This window comes from Quercus suber, unplaced genomic scaffold (genome assembly GCF_002906115.3).
Source record: "Quercus suber isolate HL8 unplaced genomic scaffold, Cork oak 2.0 scaffold_110, whole genome shotgun sequence".
NCBI lineage: Eukaryota > Viridiplantae > Streptophyta > Magnoliopsida > Fagales > Fagaceae > Quercus > Quercus suber.
Genome location: NW_027069575.1, coordinates 225,561 through 245,474, shown reverse-complemented (window position 1 = coordinate 245,474; position 19,914 = coordinate 225,561). Strand labels below are relative to the sequence as shown.

The window sequence follows — 19,914 nt, the reverse complement described above, 5'->3', positions numbered from 1 at the left end:
TAACCCTGGTCACCGATTAGGTGGAAACCTGATGGCAAATCACTAAGAACATAAACGACCTGACCCCGTTCATCAACTAGGTGGAAACCTTATGACAAATCATCCAAGGACAGAAACCTAGCCTTGACCTGACCTTGATTACTGATTGGGTGGAAACATAGTTTTGATAACTAACTGTGGATGGGTACCTTAAAATAATAACTGCCTAAGTACAGGAATGTCGTTCAATGCGGTTTCGATCATTAACCATGTTAAAGGTAAAAGTTCTACTTAGTTACTCGAAACCCATGTATCCATGACTTGGCCCTCCTTCCATCTTATATTATTTGTGTTCGGGTAAGAATTTTTGTTTGTTAACAAGACTTGATAAATAAATCAACAAAGGAAATTACTAAATGAATAATAGATTGTGCCGAGTAAAAAACTTGATGAATAAATCAGTAAATTGTTATTTTTCATAAGCAAAAAAAAGGGGGGGGGGGAGGGGGTACACAACAAAAGGAAGAACATTCTTGAAGGGCCACTTAAACATTAGGCCTTTCTTTAACTATAGGAGATATAACGACAGGGTCGGCCTTAACAGTGGTTGAATGGATCGAGGGAGCAAGAGGCTGAGATGTCGGAAGAGGTTGAGGGTTATCCTTTACTACAACCAAGTTCTCCACTGCAGTCATGTGGGCATCCACCTCGGTGAAAAGTTTGTTGAAGCTGGGACTATTTTGATCTGTGCCGACCTATCCCTTTGGGGCTTTTTTCTTTGGAAAAATATCCTCGGGCAACGAGACATTCTCTAGAACCTTGTGGGAAGAATCAAGGGGAATGTTGGGAATGTTCAAAGAAGAAACCCACCCATCTAGGAAACTCGTTGCCTGAGCTTCTCGTATCACATTGTCGAATGAGCTTTTAGCATCCCTGAAGCCGAGGTCATAGTTATTTTGGCTCTCTTGCTCTTTTTCTTTCTTCATGGCCTTTATCTCCTAGGTTTTAGTTGAAGCGACACTTAGAGCCTGGGCCAAACTAGTGTCAGACTCCTCAAGTTTTTTCTCCAGACACTCTACCTTCTTGTCAGCCAAAGTTCTCTCTTTATCTGTGGTAGCCAATCTTTTCTCAAAGCCATGGAGTTCACGGTTCTTGCCCTAGATGTTGGACTCTAGAACTTGTTGAAGAGTTTTTTCTTTATCGTTCTCTTTGGTGGTTTTGTTAAGTCTCTCTTCCAACACATGGACCCCTTAGCTGGCTTGAAAATTTGAGAAAAATGTGTTACTTATGGAATTATGAACTGAAAACATGTAAATGCTGTCAAGGGGACCCTTACCACTATGGAGTGCCACTTCAATGCAAGGTCGATGTCCGTATCATCCATCTCCTTCCAGAATCGCATATTGTTGGGCTTTTTCCTCTAATGCTGAACGGACTTGTCGGCTAGAAGGGGTAGGTCGTGGAGGGTAAAGTTGTGGCAGTACTCATGAAGTGGAGGGGCAGAAGAGAAAGCCCCTCTCCCTTGGCCAGTTAAAGCCACTCCAGTGCTGGAATAAGTGTAGACACTCGATTTTGTACCTATGATTTAATCAAGGAAGATGGCTGAAATGACCATCCATGCACCCCAAAAATCATAGTTGCATTACATGCATCAATTCATTCGTTGCATATCATAAAAATGATCTTCAGATTCTAACGGTCACAACGGTGTGTCCGGTTTCCAAATTGGACCATCAGATTGAAAGATATCGCATAATCAAGTTTGTACGGTTAACATGCATTATGTCTAGGTAGAGTTGACTACGCATGATTAATTTAAATTAATTTTGATTGGTTAAACAATTAAAATTAATTAAATAATTTTATGATTGGTTGATAATTAGTGTTTGAAATAGGATTGCATGTATAGGAATAAAGGGATAATTGGATAACAACAAAATTTTGGATAATATGAACCTTATCAAGATTTATTTTAGGGTATTTATCTACAAGATAAGTATTCTTGAAAAAGCATGAATTATCCAGAAAAGAGATAAAAATCTTAGAATATGGGTGAAAACACGTCTAGGTGCAAGGACCGACTCAAGAAAACCTAAAAAGGGAGTCCAAAACGCACCTGAACATGAAAGTACGTTTAGTGCCCAAGAGTACCATTTCGCACTTTTCGAGGGTCGAACGGCATTTTAAAAGGGCTGAATTGCACCCTTAAGGGCTAAGGCCCAACTCCCTTCAGGTGACGATAAGGCACATCCTTTTCGACCTTTTCGCAGAAGGACGCGTCCCGATTCGCATCCTAATCGTCTAAGATATTTTTTAGAGTCTCCTAGCCTCTATAAATAAAGACTGGATCTCAAAATTTAGCAGATACTTTTACGCTCTGGGAGGCACTCTTTTAGGCTTTCAAATTGCTCATATTTTCTGATCCCTTTTCTGATTTTCTGTGGAAGCTAGGGTTTTAGGTTTCAAAGATAATTGCATAAATTTCTTTGAACCCTAGAACATCCTCTCAAGTAGAAGAGTGCTCATGCAAGAGGTTGCTTTCTAACCCTTTCGTTTTTATGCTTCTCTTATCATGATGATGCATGTTTAATTGGTTCAAATATTCATATTCCACCTTGTTAATTTAGTTTATGAAAATATGTTCTCGATTCCTTTATTGTTGCTATAATCTGTTTCTTAGTTTTAAAGATCTGTATGTAATTAACTTTTTGTCTTCAAAATAAAACAGATCTGCATCTTCTTTAGATGTAAATCTGAATTTTTCTTCAAAATAAAACAGATTTGCATAAAACAAATCTGCATCTTCCTTAGATATAGATTGGAATTTTTCTTCAAAATTAAACAGATCTACATCTTCCTTAGCTTTAGATCTGAATTTTTCTTCAAAATAAAATAGATTTGCATCTTCCTTAGATGTAGATATGAATTTTCCTTAATCAAAACTGGTTTGCGTCTTCATTAGATGCAAATCTAAACATTTTTTATATCAAAAAAACTGATTTATATCTTCCTTAAATACATATCTAATTTTTTTAATGCATGCAGATTTTTGAAATAAAGAAAGAGATCATGTATTGTTGTGTTGGTTGTTTGTTTTGTTTAGTCCAGGTTGAATAAATTTATTTATGAATGAAATTCTCTTCATAAAAAAAATCTTTTCCATATTTTTGAACATATAAAATAGATCTGACTCTTTCTGTTATCAAAAAAAACTTTTTTTTTTTTATCATCACAACACAGATTTGATCTTTTGCAAAGTTAAAACTATTTTTTTTTCTTCTTAAAAACATATCTGATTTTTTTATAAATCAAAAATCAATTTTTATTCACAACAAAATATTTGCATTATAAAAAAAAAAAAAAAAGGATCCATTCATAAATTAACTTGTGTGATTTAATTTTTGTCATACATAACATATCATTCATCTCATGCATAAAAGGGGTATATATGTCATAAGAGTCTAGAAGACCAGACTGTCTAGGCGAAATGGGTGCCTAACACCCTCCCATTTCGTAACTGAATTTAGGTTTTTGGATAAGTAGATCTAAGCCTTGTCTTTACTTTTTATTTTGGGTAGTTTGTATCTAGGACCCAAAGCCATGTAATTATATGGTAGATTGTAACTAGGACTCAAAGCCATGTAATTTTCAATTTATCAAATGTATATTTTTTTTCAATGAAAGGAAACAATTCAGACATGTATTTTTATATTTAGTTTTTTTTTTTTGGTACAAAAAATAAGTGGCGACTCCATACCACTTACCCAAAAAGAGAGGTGTCCTAAAAAGCACACAAAATCAATCTCTCTCTTTTTTGTGAGGAACTTTCGAGGTCTCTCACAATGAGGTGAAACTGGCCGAAGGGGAGTGGCCTTCGGTGTAATAATTGTGGCCAAGTAAGCTCGACTAGAGGTTGAGATATTTGACTGGCCACCTGAGTCTTTAGACACCCTTGCCCACTTCTGCTTATGAATGGTAGATGCAGTGGTCATGGGAGGCTGAAGAGGGATTGCCTAAATTTGCCCCATAGGAACACGAGGTGCAGGAACGAAGTTAGATGGCTAAAGATCGCATTGTTGAACCATCTCCATTATCTCAACTTCGTGTTCTTCTTCCTCTCCTCCCATTTCGGCTTCTTCTTCTTCTCCTTCCTTTTCTCTTTCTCCTTCTCCTTACGGGGTCACGGCTAAGTGTTAGAACTTGGCCCAAAAAACTAAATCAGTCGAACCGTTTGAGAAGGGTTCTGGAGATGTCTCCCTTCTTCTATGAAAGACCTTTTTCTGAGATTTATTTTGTGATAATTTCAACAAAAATCCCATTAGGCGAACATTGATGTAGGCCAGCAAAGGGTGTTTGTCTCAGAGTACGTCCCTGGGATCTTGAAAGCTAGAGTAGGAGGGAGTATATCCGAGGATTAGTTGGGATGCTCGGAGTTGCTTGTCGGAGTGGATGAAGATCTCCGACCGGAGAAGTCTATTTAAGTTATGAACCTTGACTAAGCCAATGTTTGGCTTTGTATACTGAGAATCTGAAGCATTACAACTGAGAAGAAAGAGTTATTAAATGTAACAAGTGTACGACTACATATGTAAATAGATGCTTGTGTATAGATGGCAAAGCTTCCTTGGATCACCGACCTACCTTCCTCGGGGAGGTCATGAACCATCTCCATTATCTCAACTTCGTGTTCTTCTTCCTCTCCTCCCATTTCGGCTTCTTCTTCTTCTCCTTCCTTTTCTCTTTCTCCTTCTCCTTACGGGGTCACGGCTAAGTGTTAGAACTTGGCCCAAAAAACTAAATCAGTCGAACCGTTTGAGAAGGGTTCTGGAGATGTCTCCCTTCTTCTATGAAAGACCTTTTTCTGAGATTTATTTTGTGATAATTTCAACAAAAATCCCATTAGGCGAACATTGATGTAGGCCAGCAAAGGGTGTTTGTCTCAGAGTACGTCCCTGGGATCTTGAAAGCTAGAGTAGGAGGGAGTATATCCGAGGATTAGTTGGGATGCTCGGAGTTGCTTGTCGGAGTGGATGAAGATCTCCGACCGGAGAAGTCTATTTAAGTTATGAACCTTGACTAAGCCAATGTTTGGCTTTGTATACTGAGAATCTGAAGCATTACAACTGAGAAGAAAGAGTTATTAAATGTAACAAGTGTACGACTACATATGTAAATAGATGCTTGTGTATAGATGGCAAAGCTTCCTTGGATCACCGACCTACCTTCCTCGGGGAGGTCGAACATGTAAGCTCATTGCCAAGCTAGTTCCCTTCTACTTTTATAACTCCCCCTTGGGAATTCTTGTTGGAATCAGGGAGGTAAGAAATAAGCCTAACTCGGCTATTCCTAACCTTGAAGTAATAGCCTTTGCCGAGGCTACTGCAGTAACTATACAAAAATTTTATGTCATATTGGGTGCCTAAGCTGAAAAGCATGTTTAGCAGACTAACAGAATTGATTATCCTGTAAAAATTTGGGTGACATTGGTCGGGGCTAAGCCTATAGAACCTAAGAGTGCTAAGCAAGGGAGGATCTAAGGGAAACCTAACACCCCCATCTATTACAGCCTTTAAAGGGATGAAGATCACCCTAGCTACCCTTTGGTTCTCTATATTTCCCTGGGTATAGTAGTTAATGAGTATGTCCTAAGGGATTTGGTACTTGGTCCTAAAAGTCTCTATGGCGGCATCATTTTTGACCAGCTTGGCGAACCCCATGGAAAAAAAGGGAAAGGAGAAATAAATTGTAGTAAGAGGTGGAGGAAAAACTAGAGTGAAGGAGAGGATACTTATAGGAAGAGGGGGCATTCTTGGGAAGAGGAAAGTCTTTATAGGGAGAGTTCTAAATTTAAAATTGAGAAAAAGTAGAAGAAATGAAATTTGAGAACCATGAGAGGTCTTTATAGGGAGATAATTAAATGCGTGGGCGGGAAAAATTATTGCCCACGCTGCCCCTTAACCTCCGCGTGCCTCGGAAGCCTAATGGACAGATGACTAGGGCCTTTGATCGCAATAGCTGGCCAAGCATATGTTGGAAAATTATGTTGTCAAATCTGGTGCATTCATGGCCTAACACTTGGTGTCCCCGAGACATGACAGTTACATCACGCAAACACGTTCTCTAATGTGCCAAGACGTGACCACGATCCTGCCTCTAGGGTTTGAAGTTAGGATTGTGGGGGCTATATTGTAGGGTGTCGAGAATTGTGGGCCCGTATCCCGAATAATATGGGCCCTGTCCGTGACCTTGGCCCGATAATGGTCCATAATGATCGAAAGTTTAAGGGAGGATCCAAGAATAGAACACCTAGGCATATGTATTCACAAGTGAATGTGCCGAGGAAAAGGGATAGTGCCTTAGGAGAATCCGCCAACCAAACACAAGATCCAACATCAAGCGCAAGTTACTAGAGGGTCACCTCGATTGCAGAAGGAGGGTCCCTTCTCTTTGACACGAGATTTGATACGGGGGAACAATAGCCTAGACTGAAGGAGCCACTCACATCCTGTGGATGAAGAGATCCATTGAAACACAAGAGATTCCCTCATCATGACTACCCCACTCAAAGAATAGGAATGACAACAGGCTAGGTTCGGGTCGAGTTTTTTCATACCCGGACCTGACCCGTGGGCCAGGACTCACGGCCTGGACCCGACTCGTTTATTAAATGAATTTTTTTTGGGGCCTAAACCCGCCCCACCGGGCCTCGTCCAGCTAGGCCACTTCAGGGCCCAATCTTCAGCCCTAAACAGTGGCCCAATAAAAAAAAAAATTTATGTTTTTCTGAGAAAAAAGAATCATAGTAGCACAAACAACCAATCCAAGTAAATCTCAAATCAAATCCATCATACCCATTCAAATTTCCTATTCGTAGAAACCAAATACATTTGAAATCAAACTTTTTTTTTTTTTTTTTTTTTTTTTTTTTGCCTACGATTGGGAGAGGAGAGTGAGTGAGAGTGGGAGGGGCGGCTAGGGTAGTTAGTTGAGTGAAATGAGAGAATAAGTTAGGGTTTATAATTTTATATATATATATATATATGTATATTAGGGTTTTTTTGGTATTTTAGTTTTAACGGGTCGAGCTGGGTCTGGGTTCGAGTTCGGGCCAAGTTTTTGTAAAAACTCGGACTCGAGTTGAACGTGCTTCGGGTTTTTCTTTAAAACCCAAACCCGACCTATTTTTAATTGGACTGGGTAAATCCTGGCCCATTAGGGTCGAGCTGGGTTGGGTATCCGTGGGTAGGGATGGCAAAAAAAGTCCGACTTGTGGGTACCCGGCCCGGTTGGACCCTAATGGGCCGGATTTTACCTGATCCGATAAATATAGGGCCGGATATGGATTTTAAAAAAAAAAACCTAGAACGAGTCTGGGTTGGGTCCGGGTTTTATACATACCCAGCCTGAACCCGACCCGTATACATATATAATATTAAAAAAAAATAATAAAAAACCTAGATATAAATACTCTCTTTCTCTTCTCAGATTTTATTTTCCAAAAATCCCATCACTTTGTTGCTTCAACACCTGAAGTCTCTAGAACCGTTCTTGAAATCATCTATATCCATTGTTTTGTCTTTTTTANTTGGGTTAAAAATGATGATATCATTAAACAAACAACTACATCCAAATCAGTACGAAGTCTATTGAAATAACCTGATCCGATAAATATAGGGCCGGATATGGATTTTAAAAAAAAAAACCTAGAACGAGTCTGGGTTGGGTCCGGGTTTTATACATACCCAGCCTGAACCCGACCCGTATACATATATAATATTAAAAAAAAATAATAAAAAACCTAGATATAAATACTCTCTTTCTCTTCTCAGATTTTATTTTCCAAAAATCCCATCACTTTGTTGCTTCAACACCTGAAGTCTCTAGAACCGTTCTTGAAATCATCTATATCCATTGTTTTGTCTTTTTTAAAAAAAAAAAAAATTATAAATTGTATCTGAAATGAAACAATATCATATTGAAGATTGAAAATAATTTCTATTTGTGATTTGTATTATTTTTTTTTTATAGGTGTGATTTGTATTTCTGTTTATATTTGTGATCGAAACAGTTTGTGGTTGTGATTTCTATGGTTGTAATTTTTTTTTTTTCTAATATTGGATTGGATTGGGCTTCTGAATAAAAGGCGAAAGTGCCGAAGTGGCTTAACAGGGCCCGTAAGGCCTGGCGGGGCGGGTCTGGGTCTCGCATAAAAAATCCGATTAATAATCGGGCCAGGTCTGGGTCGCGGGTCCAGGCCCACAAGTCGGGTCTGGGTTTTAAAAAAACCCAGCCCGAACCTGACCCGTTACCATTCTTATCCGTGGGTTAGGCAGAAATTGTCATCCCTATCAAAGAAGGGTATAAATAGAGGGAGGAGTATAGGAAAAAGGGGTTGGAACAAAAATTGGGAGAGTGGTACATGAGAGTAAGGCAAGAACATAGTTTTGGGGATAGAATTCATGCTCGAACATTCAAGGGGAGCTTGACTATTTGAAACTCTTCTTGGTTGAGCTTAGTTCGATGAAGCTTAATAGAAAAGCGAGACTAAGGGTGGTTTACTCAAGAAAAAATCACTTCAAGGATCTCCCATTGTGGACTAAACTCAACCTAGAATACAAATAAATTGGAAGCATGAGCCAAATTAGTTCAGGGTTGTTGGGAAACAGCCATCATAGTCTTAATTAACTTTTTTTTTTACCCAAAAATAAATAAAAAACTTGTCAGGTTATGGGTGAATCGGGTTGGGTCGAATTGACTTGCAAAAAATGGTCAAGTCATGGGTCAACTCCTTTTTGCTTCAAGTAAAAAAATTCTTGTTCAAGTTGAATATTTTTTGGGTTAGATCGAGTTAAATCGGACTATCTGGGCTTTTGCCCTTAATTTTTTTTTATTTAGCAATTTGCCCTTGTTTGCAAACTATATAGGAATATGCCCCTGTTTCAATACTCGATAATTTTAAAATCGAGTTTCTATGAAATACTCGATCTATAGAAAATCGAGTTATGCCCGATCAAATTAAAAAAAAAAAAAAAAAAAAGAGCATAGAACTCGATTTTAGGGAAATCGAGTTTAAAAACGCCACTATAGGGTTTTAAAACGTAATATATATATATATATATATATATATGTATATTAGGGTTTTTTTGGTAATTTTAGTTTTAAACGGGTCAAGCTGGGTCTGGGTTCGAGTTCGGGCCAAGTTTTTGTAAAAACTCGGACTCGAGTTGAATGTGCTTCGGGTTTTTTTTTAAAACCCAAACCCGACCCTATTTTTAATTGGACTGGGTAAATCCTGGCCCATTAGGGTCGGGCTGGGTTGGGTATCCGTGGGTAGGGATGGCAAAAAAAGTCCGACTTGTGGGTACCCGGCCCGGTTGGACCCTAATGGGCCGGATTTTACCTGATCCGATAAATATAGGGCCGGATATGGATTTTTAAAAAAAAAACCTAGAACGAGTCCGGGTCGGGTCCGGGTTTTATACATACCCGGCCCGAACCCGACCCGTATACATATATAATATTAAAAAAAAATAATAAAAAACCTAGATATAAATACTCTCTTTCTCTTCTCAGATTTTATTTTCCAAAAATCCCATCACTTTGTTGCTTCAACACCTGAAGTCTCTAGAACCGTTCTTGAAATCATCTATATCCATTGTTTTGTCTTTTTAAAAAAAAAAAAAATTATAAATTGTATCTGAAATGAAACAATATCATATTGAAGATTGAAAATAATTTCTATTTGTGATTTGTATTATTTTTTTTTTATAGGTGTGATTTGTATTTCTGTTTATATTTGTGATCGAAACAGTTTGTGGTTGTGATTTCTATGGTTGTAATTTTTTTTTTTTCTAATATTGGATTGGATTGGGCTTCTGAATAAAAGGCGAAAGTGCCGAAGTGGCTTAACAGGGCCCGTAAGGCCTGGCGGGGCGGGTCTGGGTCTCGCATAAAAAATCCGATTAATAATCGGGCCAGGTCTGGGTCGCGGGTCCAGGCCCACAAGTCGGGTCTGGGTTTTAAAAAAACCCAGCCCGAACCTGACCCGTTACCATTCTTATCCGTGGGTTAGGCAGAAATTGTCATCCCTATCAAAGAAGGGTATAAATAGAGGGAGGAGTATAGGAAAAAGGGGTTGGAACAAAAATTGGGAGAGTGGTACATGAGAGTAAGGCAAGAACATAGTTTTGGGGATAGAATTCATGCTCGAACATTCAAGGGGAGCTTGACTATTTGAAACTCTTCTTGGTTGAGCTTAGTTCGATGAAGCTTAATAGAAAAGCGAGACTAAGGGTGGTTTACTCAAGAAAAAATCACTTCAAGGATCTCCCATTGTGGACTAAACTCAACCTAGAATACAAATAAATTGGAAGCATGAGCCAAATTAGTTCAGGGTTGTTGGGAAACAGCCATTATAGTCTTAATTAACTTTTTTTTTTACCCAAAAATAAATAAAAAACTTGTCAGGTTATGGGTGAATCGGGTTGGGTCGAATTGACTTGCAAAAAATGGTCAAGTCATGGGTCAACTCCTTTTTGCTTCAAGTAAAAAAATTCTTGTTCAAGTTGAATATTTTTTGGGTTAGATCGAGTTAAATCAGCAAATTTTGAACCTTTTTGTCTTCTTTTAATTGAATGCTAAGAGGTAAAAAACTTAAAATAAACAAATAAAAACTCAAAATTAAGTTCAGTGGAGCCGATTCAAGCTGAATCTCATAAGTCATAAAAGTACTATAATTTTCAACAAGCTAGACGTGAATATTCTGATCGTTTCGGCTCAGCTCAGCTTCCCACTATAAGCGTAAACCTCACGCTTTAATTTTAACACAATACTATTTTACACACACAAAACACTCTGTCCCCTCTTTCACACTATAAAACCCCTCATTTCCCGTTTCAGCAGCCCAATTCCCCAATCTCTCTTTAGCTTTATTGTGAATCCTCGCTGTTTTTGAATCATTCTCTACAACATCAAAGCCAGAAACCGAAGGCTATGGCAAGCACCGAACCTGAGCACGAGCACAGAGAAGAAGAGGAAGCCCCAGCCAACGACGACGAGGACACTGGAGCTCAGGTTGCTCCGATCGTTAAGCTCGAGGAGATCGCCGTCACCACCGGTGAGGAGGATGAAACTTCCATTCTCGATCTGTACGTTTCTCTTTCCTTTCTTTCTTCCTAGGGTTTTCCTTTCTTTTTCATTGCGATCTGATCGAATCTAGGGTTTTTTTATTTTGCAGCAAAGCTAAACTTTATCGATTCGATAAAGATGGTAACCAATGGAAAGAGAGAGGCGCTGGTTCTGTCAAGTTTCTCAAGCACAAAGAGTCCGGCAAGGTTCGCCTCGTTATGAGACAATCTAAAACCCTTAAGATCTGCGCCAACCATCTCTGTATGTTACTTTCTTTCTTTCTTACTTTTTGGTATTGTATTTTCTTTTATTCTTGTTGTTGTGAAATCTGATCTGTGTGAAAATTTTTGCAGTGCTACCGACGATGACGGTGCAAGAACACGCCGGCAACGAGAAATCGTGTGTGTGGCACGCTACCGATTTTGCCGATGGTGAATTGAAGGACGAGCTCTTCTGCATTAGATTTGCTTCCATTGAGAGTGAGTGTTCTTCTGATTTGGAATTGATTTCCTCTTTGATTTGTTAATTTACTCCTAGTGTTTTTGAATTTAATTATTAAATCTAGAATTCTAGATGAACTTTTAGATGCTACATTTATTAATTTTGGGCATTGTGGGTTACTTAATCTGGATTATATATCTGCTAGATGAATTTTCGCATGGATTATAATATCTGTTGCAATAATCTTGAAAATCAGCAAGAAGTTAGGGATTATAAACTTAATTGCCCAAATTTTAACTTAAAAATCTTTAAAAAAAAAATTTCCAATTTGTTATCAACTTCTAGTGCTTTTATTTTATTCAAGCCTGAATAACTACCTTTTGCTTTTACAATAATATAACATATATTTATTAAGTCTGCCATCGAGTTGTGCACTTATAATTGTTGGGTTTAGAAAGTTGTGTTCTTAAATAATGCTGGTGAAGTGGCAAAAGCGAGTTTGGAGGGCAATATTTTTTTGATAAGTAATAGATTCATTGAAATCAAAAAGAGAGGAACACCGAAGTACACAGGGAGTATACAGAGGTGAACAAATCAAAAACGAACATTACAAAAATCAAGAAAATCCAAAATAGAAGAAAAAGGATGGTTTCTTCACACAGAAAACCAATCAAGTAAGGTTCTAAAAAAAAGAAGCTTGAGATCAGGCATGGAACGCTCCTTGTCTTCAAAACACCTACTATTTCTCTCCTTCCAAATACACCACATCAAACAATGAGGAACAACCATCCAAAGATCTCCATTACGATGGCGACCAAATAAGGACTGAATGATGTAAAGCTATGCTACTGATTAGTGAAACGAGAATCTCATTGTAAATCATGAAAGTAAAGTCCCACTTTATTGGAGAATTCATTAAGCATGTGAGTATATGAAGAAATAAGAGACAATGAAACCCAATGAATTCATTGAATTCACTTAAATGTTGTGCATTTGTACATGAATGAATCCTGCTCTTACTATTATAATTACAGAATATCAATTGGAAATGCCTATTGAATACAATGAGCTTTAGCTCAACTGGCACTTCTTCCCCTTGTTAGTTCTAGGGTGAGGTCATGGCCTCAAGAACCATTAAGTGCTTGTGTAAATTACTGGTCAAAAAAAGGAAAAAAGGAAACTCCTAATGAATGAGGAAATTTGAAATTCTTAGCATCCTTGAAAAAAATGGAGCTCCTAATGAAGAAGATGGGAATTTGAGCTTCTTTGCATCCTTGAACTTCTTTTTTGTTCTTATTCGTTGCGTATTAATGATACCTCTTGGACTTAAGGGGGAATAATGTTGAGTTTGAATCTCTATTGAATTGACAAAACAAAGGTCATTTCTCTTTAGATTCCTAGGGCTACTAGCTTCCAGAAAGTGTTATTATGTGTCTTGAGGATTGATTATGAAATATGGCGTGTGTTTTATTTGTGTTCACTTTGTTGCTGCTAGAAAACTGCTTAGGTCAACTGGTATACTCTGAGGTTCACTTGATGTATTGAATTATAATGTCCTGCAACATTCTCATATTAAAATTTATTGTGTTAAAAAGGGTTACTCTAAAGTTGCTCTACTCTATTTTGATTTGATTTTATGTAGTCTGATTGTTGATGTCCTTTGCTATTGTACCAAAAGTAAAGTATATATCCGTTCTGAAGCAATTATTCTCTTATGGAGATTATTAATATTTTGTTTCCTTATCAGATAACAAAACCTTCATGGAGACGTTTCAAGAAGTAGCTGAATCTCAAAAGAACAAAGAGGAAAACAAAGATGCATCTGCAACTGCTGCAATTCTTGAGAAGTTGAGTGTTGAAGAAAAGAAAATTGAGGAAGAAGAAGAGGTGCCTGTTGGATCAGAGAAGGAAACTAAGAGTGATGCTGAAAAAACAGAGAAGAAAGATGAGGAGCCTGCTTCTTCAGCTTAAAGAGGATGTGTTTCTAATATGGAACATCCCTGGAAATATGATGAGGTTGGTGGCTGGCCTTCTCCACCCATGTCCTTGTATTTTTCGCAGCTGAAATTCATTGGATTGTGTTCTATGGGTTGGATGGTGTGGGTCTATGCATTGGTCGTTGGAGTCTTTTTCAACATTTGGTCTTTTTCACCATTTGGTCGAACTCCGGTTCCTGTTCCTTGTTTGAGGGTTGTGTTTTTTTTGCAGTTTGGGTATTGTCAGAGTTTATCTAGAGTTTTTTTCTACACTATTTATTTACTTGGTGTAAGCTGCGGGTCATTATGCTCATGAGGTGCTACAAGAAAGAGTATTTAGTTTTATAAACATACAGTTTTTGTTGGGATATAATTTCTTGATTTGTGCAGAGTCTGGAATTGTTATCTATTTAAGTTATGAAAACCAAAGGTTGCGTCTTATTCTTAATTGATTACCTGAAAATTTAATTTAACTGCTTGCATCGTAAGCTACAATTTAGTTTTGATCTGATTTCTATTGATTGGGTATGGTCTCCTTTATTGGTACCATGGTGAAATGGAATGTTATCTTGTCCAGAGTTAACCCCATGTATATAAGGGTGTTTACCAAACTGCACCAAAACCGCCCATGAAATGGCATAACCGCACTGTAAGTAACAGTGCACCACACCGCATGATACAATGCGGTTTGCGGTTTTATAATATGAAAACCACACAAATCAAGCCGCACTGTGCTGCATCCTCTATATTTATTAATATATTTATTTATTTTATATTATATATATATATATATAATAAGGAAAAAATATCAATAGACTAATAATTTAGTGAATTTTTATACACCGACTTCGCCGCACCGCACGTGTCCACAAAAAAGAGGCGCGGTGCGGTTATTGTTTTGGCTAAATTATACATCGCACCGCCCATGTGACCAGAAAAATGAGATGTGATGTAGTTATGGTTTTGACTAAACCGCACCGCAAAGTGTGGTGCTAAAAATGGTCCAAAACCGCACCACTAACACCCCTACATGTATATGTTAGTTTTTTCCACTCATCTTCCTCTGGTTCAAACATTCCCTCCCATGGTTAGAAATGTGAATGATTTAATTTAATTTGTTGCAAATAATTTACTGTCATTAGACTTCTTGTTTGCAGTGGCTTTTGCTTTGATTACTAACTGTAATGGGAGTCGGTTTCATACTAGCTTCCTTGTTTGCCACATGGTGCCCAACCTGCTTGGTTGCTAGTGAAAGAAAAGGAATGATAATGGCAGACGTTTGGCCCCCGAATTATTGTAGTACTGATTTGCTTCCTTACGTCTAGTCTGTGAATTATTTAAGGTTAAATTGTATATTGGGGCTTTAACATTTGTTTTAAAATCGTTCTTAAAACTTTAAAATGCTTCAACAAGGTCCTTATCAAACCGGAGGTCACTTTGATGATGATGATATTGCATGAAATTTATTTGCTATTTCACTATTTTCCTTTTATTTTTATACCCCTCTATCAGATTATGATTAGGATTTTTATCTAAAATAATTTTGGAAGTATAAGAATTAAAGTGAAACATTTTAAAGTAGGATGATTTAAAACGTGGTAGAAGGTTGATGTAGTTGAGTCCTTACCCCAACTCCAATTAGACATATATATGGGTAGGAAGTGGAGGCCTGCATATTGTATGATTTGGTAATTGATAATTCACATATAGAAGGTCGGCCTGGCAAGGAAGAGGAAGAGCCAGCAGGAAAGATAGAGAGGAAAAGAAAAAAAAGAACAAAGAAAAAAAATGAAGCCGGGGTGAAAACGCTGCCAAATTATCACCCATATTAGTTATCTAACATGATATGTCATCTGTTTGAAAACGTTGTAGCGAGGATAGAAAAAAAGGATCTAAATTTGTCAATTTCGAAATAATTTCATTTAGGTATTTGATTGCAATTTTTTATATATTAAGTATCAATTTAGAACTTGTAAGATGTTAGTGACAAAAACAAAAACATGTTGACTCAATTGTACCTACAGACAAGAGGCAAATGAAAAGGGAAACAAGACAGCGAGTCTCACCTTTCTGGCTAGGTGCAATGATCCGTGTAATATTATGGGTCTTGTATGTCTATTCATTACCAAAAATGTCCTGAGGGTTAATGATTAACCCATGTGACTTGTAAACGGTACTTAGGTGATTAGATTTTTTTTTTTTTTTTTCCTGCCCTATAGAAAAAAAATTTAGAGTTAAAAATATAAATTTGTCAAAACTAAAGATAAAAAACCTGATGATAAGGCATGGAACCTCTTTGTAGCTTTGTAGGGGTGTGGTCAACTTGGCAAGAGCATCATATCTTGTGTTGGATTATTTTTAATTTTTTATATAAATTGTTGTAATTTATTTTAGGGTTAATTACTGATTACACACCTGTGATATGAACCAAATTTAAGTGACCTATCTATAGTTTAAATGTTGTCACTTTGCTCATTTGAGTTTAGTTCCGTTAGACTTTCGTAATCCACCCCTAATTTTTCTGTTAAAAAATAATTTTTAACACAAAAACTTTAACATAAAATGGATCAAAAGGCTAGGATTTGGAATTTTTGCAAAATGGATGAACATTACAGGTAAACTATGCACAAAAAGCTAGGCATTGAAATTATGCTTTGAGCGCTCTGTTATAATCCTAGTGTCTCCACATGAATTAAGTATAAGTTTAACCATGTATTTATAAGCACTTATACACTCTCCCTTTGCAAGATGGTTTTCAATGGTGAATACTACTCATGAATTTGTAACACACTCTCTCTCTCCCTCTGCGCTAAATTTCTATGTTTTACAGACAGAGTATGACCAAAACAAAATGTACAAATATATTTTTCCTATATGTCCATCGCCCCCACGGTTTCCAACTTCCTATTACGTGGTTTTGGCCAATCAATAAGCATCGATTTACCTTTTATTTGTGATGACGAGAGACGGATCGAATTTGCCTTGTAATTTTGATTACTCTTCCTCATTGCACGAGGTTAAATTTCAGGGAAAAAATTGCCAAATGCACTTTTTGGGCAAACTAAGCATCGTTTTGCTCTATTTTTTAAACTAATTAGGGAAATGCCCCTCTTTTGAAAATCAATTTTCTCAAAATCGAGTTAGGCCCTATAGCGGCATGTTTTAGGAGTCTATAGTAACGTTTTTAGGACCTATAGTGGTGTTTTGTAACTCGATTTATATAAAATCGAGTTATGGGTAAAAAAAATTTACCTATAACTCAATTTAATGGAAGTCAAGTTACAAAACGTCACAATAGGTCCTGAAAACGTCACTATAGGCTTCTTAAAAACGCCGCTATAGGGCCTAACTCGATTTTCAGAAAATTGATTTTCAAAAGAGGGGCATTTCCCTAATTAGTTTGAAAAATAAGACAAAACACTGCTTAGTTTGCCCAAAAAGGGCATTTAGCAATTTTGTCCTAAATTTCAATCCAACCAATTTTGTCAGTATTCCTGAAAGCATTATCATATGTTGAAAACCTCTAGACTTAGCAAAGTTACATATTATTTTCTTTCTTGGATGGTTGCATAAGGGTTCAATCCATGCAAAGGCAACACAGAGAAGAACGGTAATCTGATTCAATGGAAACATACTTGGGTGAAATTTTTGCCAGAGGTAATTCAAAAGATTCAAATTCCAATATTATACAGCCTAACCTATAAGAATCAACTATGTCGAATTTTTAATTATTACTGTCCTCGGTGTGGCATTCCAATTGGTTTTTCTCTCACATTGGTCGCTTACTACTAATTAAACTACCTCCAAATATATACAATAATCCGGATTGGATAGAAGAATTTGCTCTATGTAATGTTCATCCATTTTTGCAAAAATTTCAAACCTTAACCTTTTTTATCTTTTTTATGTTATATTTTTGTGTTAAAAATTGTTTTTTAACAGAAAAATTAGAGGTGGGTTACAAAAGCTTAACGAACTAAGCCTAGGTGGGCAAAATGACAACTTTTAAATCACAGATAGACATTTTAAATTCAAGCCAAACTGGTTAATCTGTAATTAATCATTTATTTTAAATATTTTTTAAATGCTTATTTAAGTGAATTGATGAAATCAATTTACTTTTTTACCAAATTTAAAGCCTTTATGTTTGTATTCATTTGTGAGTTTTTTTTTTTTTTTTTTTTAAGGTGTTCAAAATTTTATTTTAAAGGTAAAAAAAAAAAAAGATTTTAAAAATTTTATATATAATTTTTTTTTTGGGCAAAGCCAAGGGGTTCGAACCCCGGGCTGGCTGTAGAGCCGCCCCTGTTTAAAAGAATATAAATGTGAATGTCATGGGGCTGTAGAGCCGCCCCTGTTTAAAAGAATATAAATGTGCATGTCATGCACATCATACTGTCCGTTCTTGCTTTTCTCTGATTTGTTTCTTTCATTTTCTTTCTAATCTTACAGGTGTAACACGATTGCAGGGACAGACAGACAGACAGACCCCTCAGATTTGGAGGATCAGAAAAATTGAAGGCAATATTTATGCATGGGACCAATATTTATTGCAAGAATGTGTCTTATACCGGTCCGTCATTATGGTTGAACCGACATCGATAGCCGCCAAATTTTACCAAGTTAATTTTCTAATAATTTTTTTGTTTGTATTTTTCGTTTCTAAATGGTGTCCCTATCTTGTACACTATTGGAAAAGGATAAAAGGAAAAAAAAAATCGTGAAAGAATGTATTTTTTCACAATTTTTTTTTCATATGAAAGGGTTTATGGCATATCTTATATGAAATGGATTTAAGTTATCCTAATGACATATATGAGATGGATTCAAGTTACATCAATGACATATTTTATATGAGATAGATTCAAATTACACTTGGTATAACTCTAAAAAGTTACACATTTTCTAAACAATTGGATTTAAGTAGATCCAACGGTAAAAAAAATGCACTCATTAATGCTGATATTCTGATAAAGATCTTATTTATTATCCTTATTTATAACATTCCATACCTATCTCTAATCTCAAAAATAGGCATATTTTTCTCTCTACTCTCTCTTTCTCATCTACTATACGTTTTTCTCTCCTCAATTGCTCTTCCACCTCTACAGTCACATAAAATATGATACAAAAAATCTATGTATCACTTAATAGATAAATTTCTTAATTAATCTCATCATTTCCACCTTTTCAAGAAACTCAATCTCATCATCATCCAAAGCTTTGGGGTAAATATAAGTTACAACCAAAGGATTTATAACAGCCAAAAAATCCTGTTTCAATTTACTTACACGCTAGACAAGGATCAAAAGGGCAAAGGACCCATTTTTTTAGCAAATGGACCTTTATCAAAAACCATAGGTAGTAACAAGAATTCCCAGTATCTAAAATGGATTTTCAATAAACAGTTAGAGACATGGGAAGCTATCACACTTTGCTTGTTGTGGAGTATTTAGAGAATGCATAACGCCGGGACATTTGAGTGAATTGAATCTACAACTGTTCTGCGGAAAATTTTTTCTTGAGATTTTTTGAAGTCGGCTAAAACTTTTGGAAAATTCAATTCTTCATCCTTTTTTTTCTTTTTTTTTGAATCTTAGTAACTTTACATCTTATTTTCAGTTTTCAAGCACTTCTCTTGTATATGTGCTAGGCTTCACCCTTTGTTAATAAAATTCTTTGTTATTCATGAAAAAGTAAAAACCCGAATAGCCCATTTACTCAATTTTTGTACCATCTCTTTTGACTTAGTTTTCCTTCTAATTAATAGTATGTATCACATATGATTAGAAAAATATATATATGATTCACCAAAAGCTTTGTTGAGTACCAAAAGTTTAGTCTTTCATTTAAAAAAAAAAAAAATCAGATTCTAAGTGGCTGTGAAAATGGAACCTTATGAAAATGGAGGTGAAAGAGCAATGGAGGAGAGAGAAACGTGTAGTGGATGAGAAAGAGAGAGTAGAGGGAAAAATATACCTATTTTTGGGATTAAAGATAGGTATGGAATGTTATAAATAAGGATAATAAATGAGATTTTTATCAGAATATCAGTATTAATTAGTACATTTTTTTGACCGTTGGATCTACTTAAATCCAATGGTTTAGAAAATGTGTAACTCTTTGGAGTTACACCAGGTGTAACTTAAACCCATTTCATTTTTTATATATATATATATATATGGGTTGAGTTCAAGTTATATTTAGTGTAATTCTAAGCAATGTTATACCACCAAATAACTTGTTATTAAATTCATATTTTGAAAATCCAATTGTTGAATTACATGTTCTATATGTTCTTAATATGCATACCAATTTTCATGCTAATTGGATGTTATTTACTATTTGAAACATAAACTCATTTTTTATACATTATTTTAAACTACAAAAA

General features: G+C 36.2%; 1 protein-coding gene across 1 annotated transcript; it reads left to right on the top strand.

Moving 5' to 3' along the window:
• The first annotated feature begins 10,832 nt into the window (after positions 1–10,832).
• Positions 10,833–13,971, top strand: LOC112025420 (ran-binding protein 1 homolog a). The gene is made up of 4 exons (XM_024058093.2): positions 10,833–11,126; positions 11,216–11,367; positions 11,460–11,585; positions 13,295–13,971. Exons 1-4 carry the CDS (start codon positions 10,972–10,974, stop codon positions 13,516–13,518), a joined length of 657 nt encoding a protein of 218 aa, XP_023913861.1. The 5' UTR covers positions 10,833–10,971; the 3' UTR covers positions 13,519–13,971.
• Positions 13,972–19,914: the final 5,943 nt, after the last annotated feature.

What these genes read in the sequence shown, in the direction of transcription:
- LOC112025420 (XM_024058093.2), top strand. Translation starts at nt 10,972, where the DNA reads ATGGCAAGCACCGAACCTGAGCACGAGCACAGAGAAGAAGAGGAAGCC. An exon ending in GAAACTTCCATTCTCGATCT is followed by an intron (nt 11,127 to 11,215) that starts GTACGTTTCTCT and finishes TTTATTTTGCAG; the next exon opens with CAAAGCTAAACTTTATCGAT. An exon ending in GATCTGCGCCAACCATCTCT is followed by an intron (nt 11,368 to 11,459) that starts GTATGTTACTTT and finishes AAATTTTTGCAG; the next exon opens with TGCTACCGACGATGACGGTG.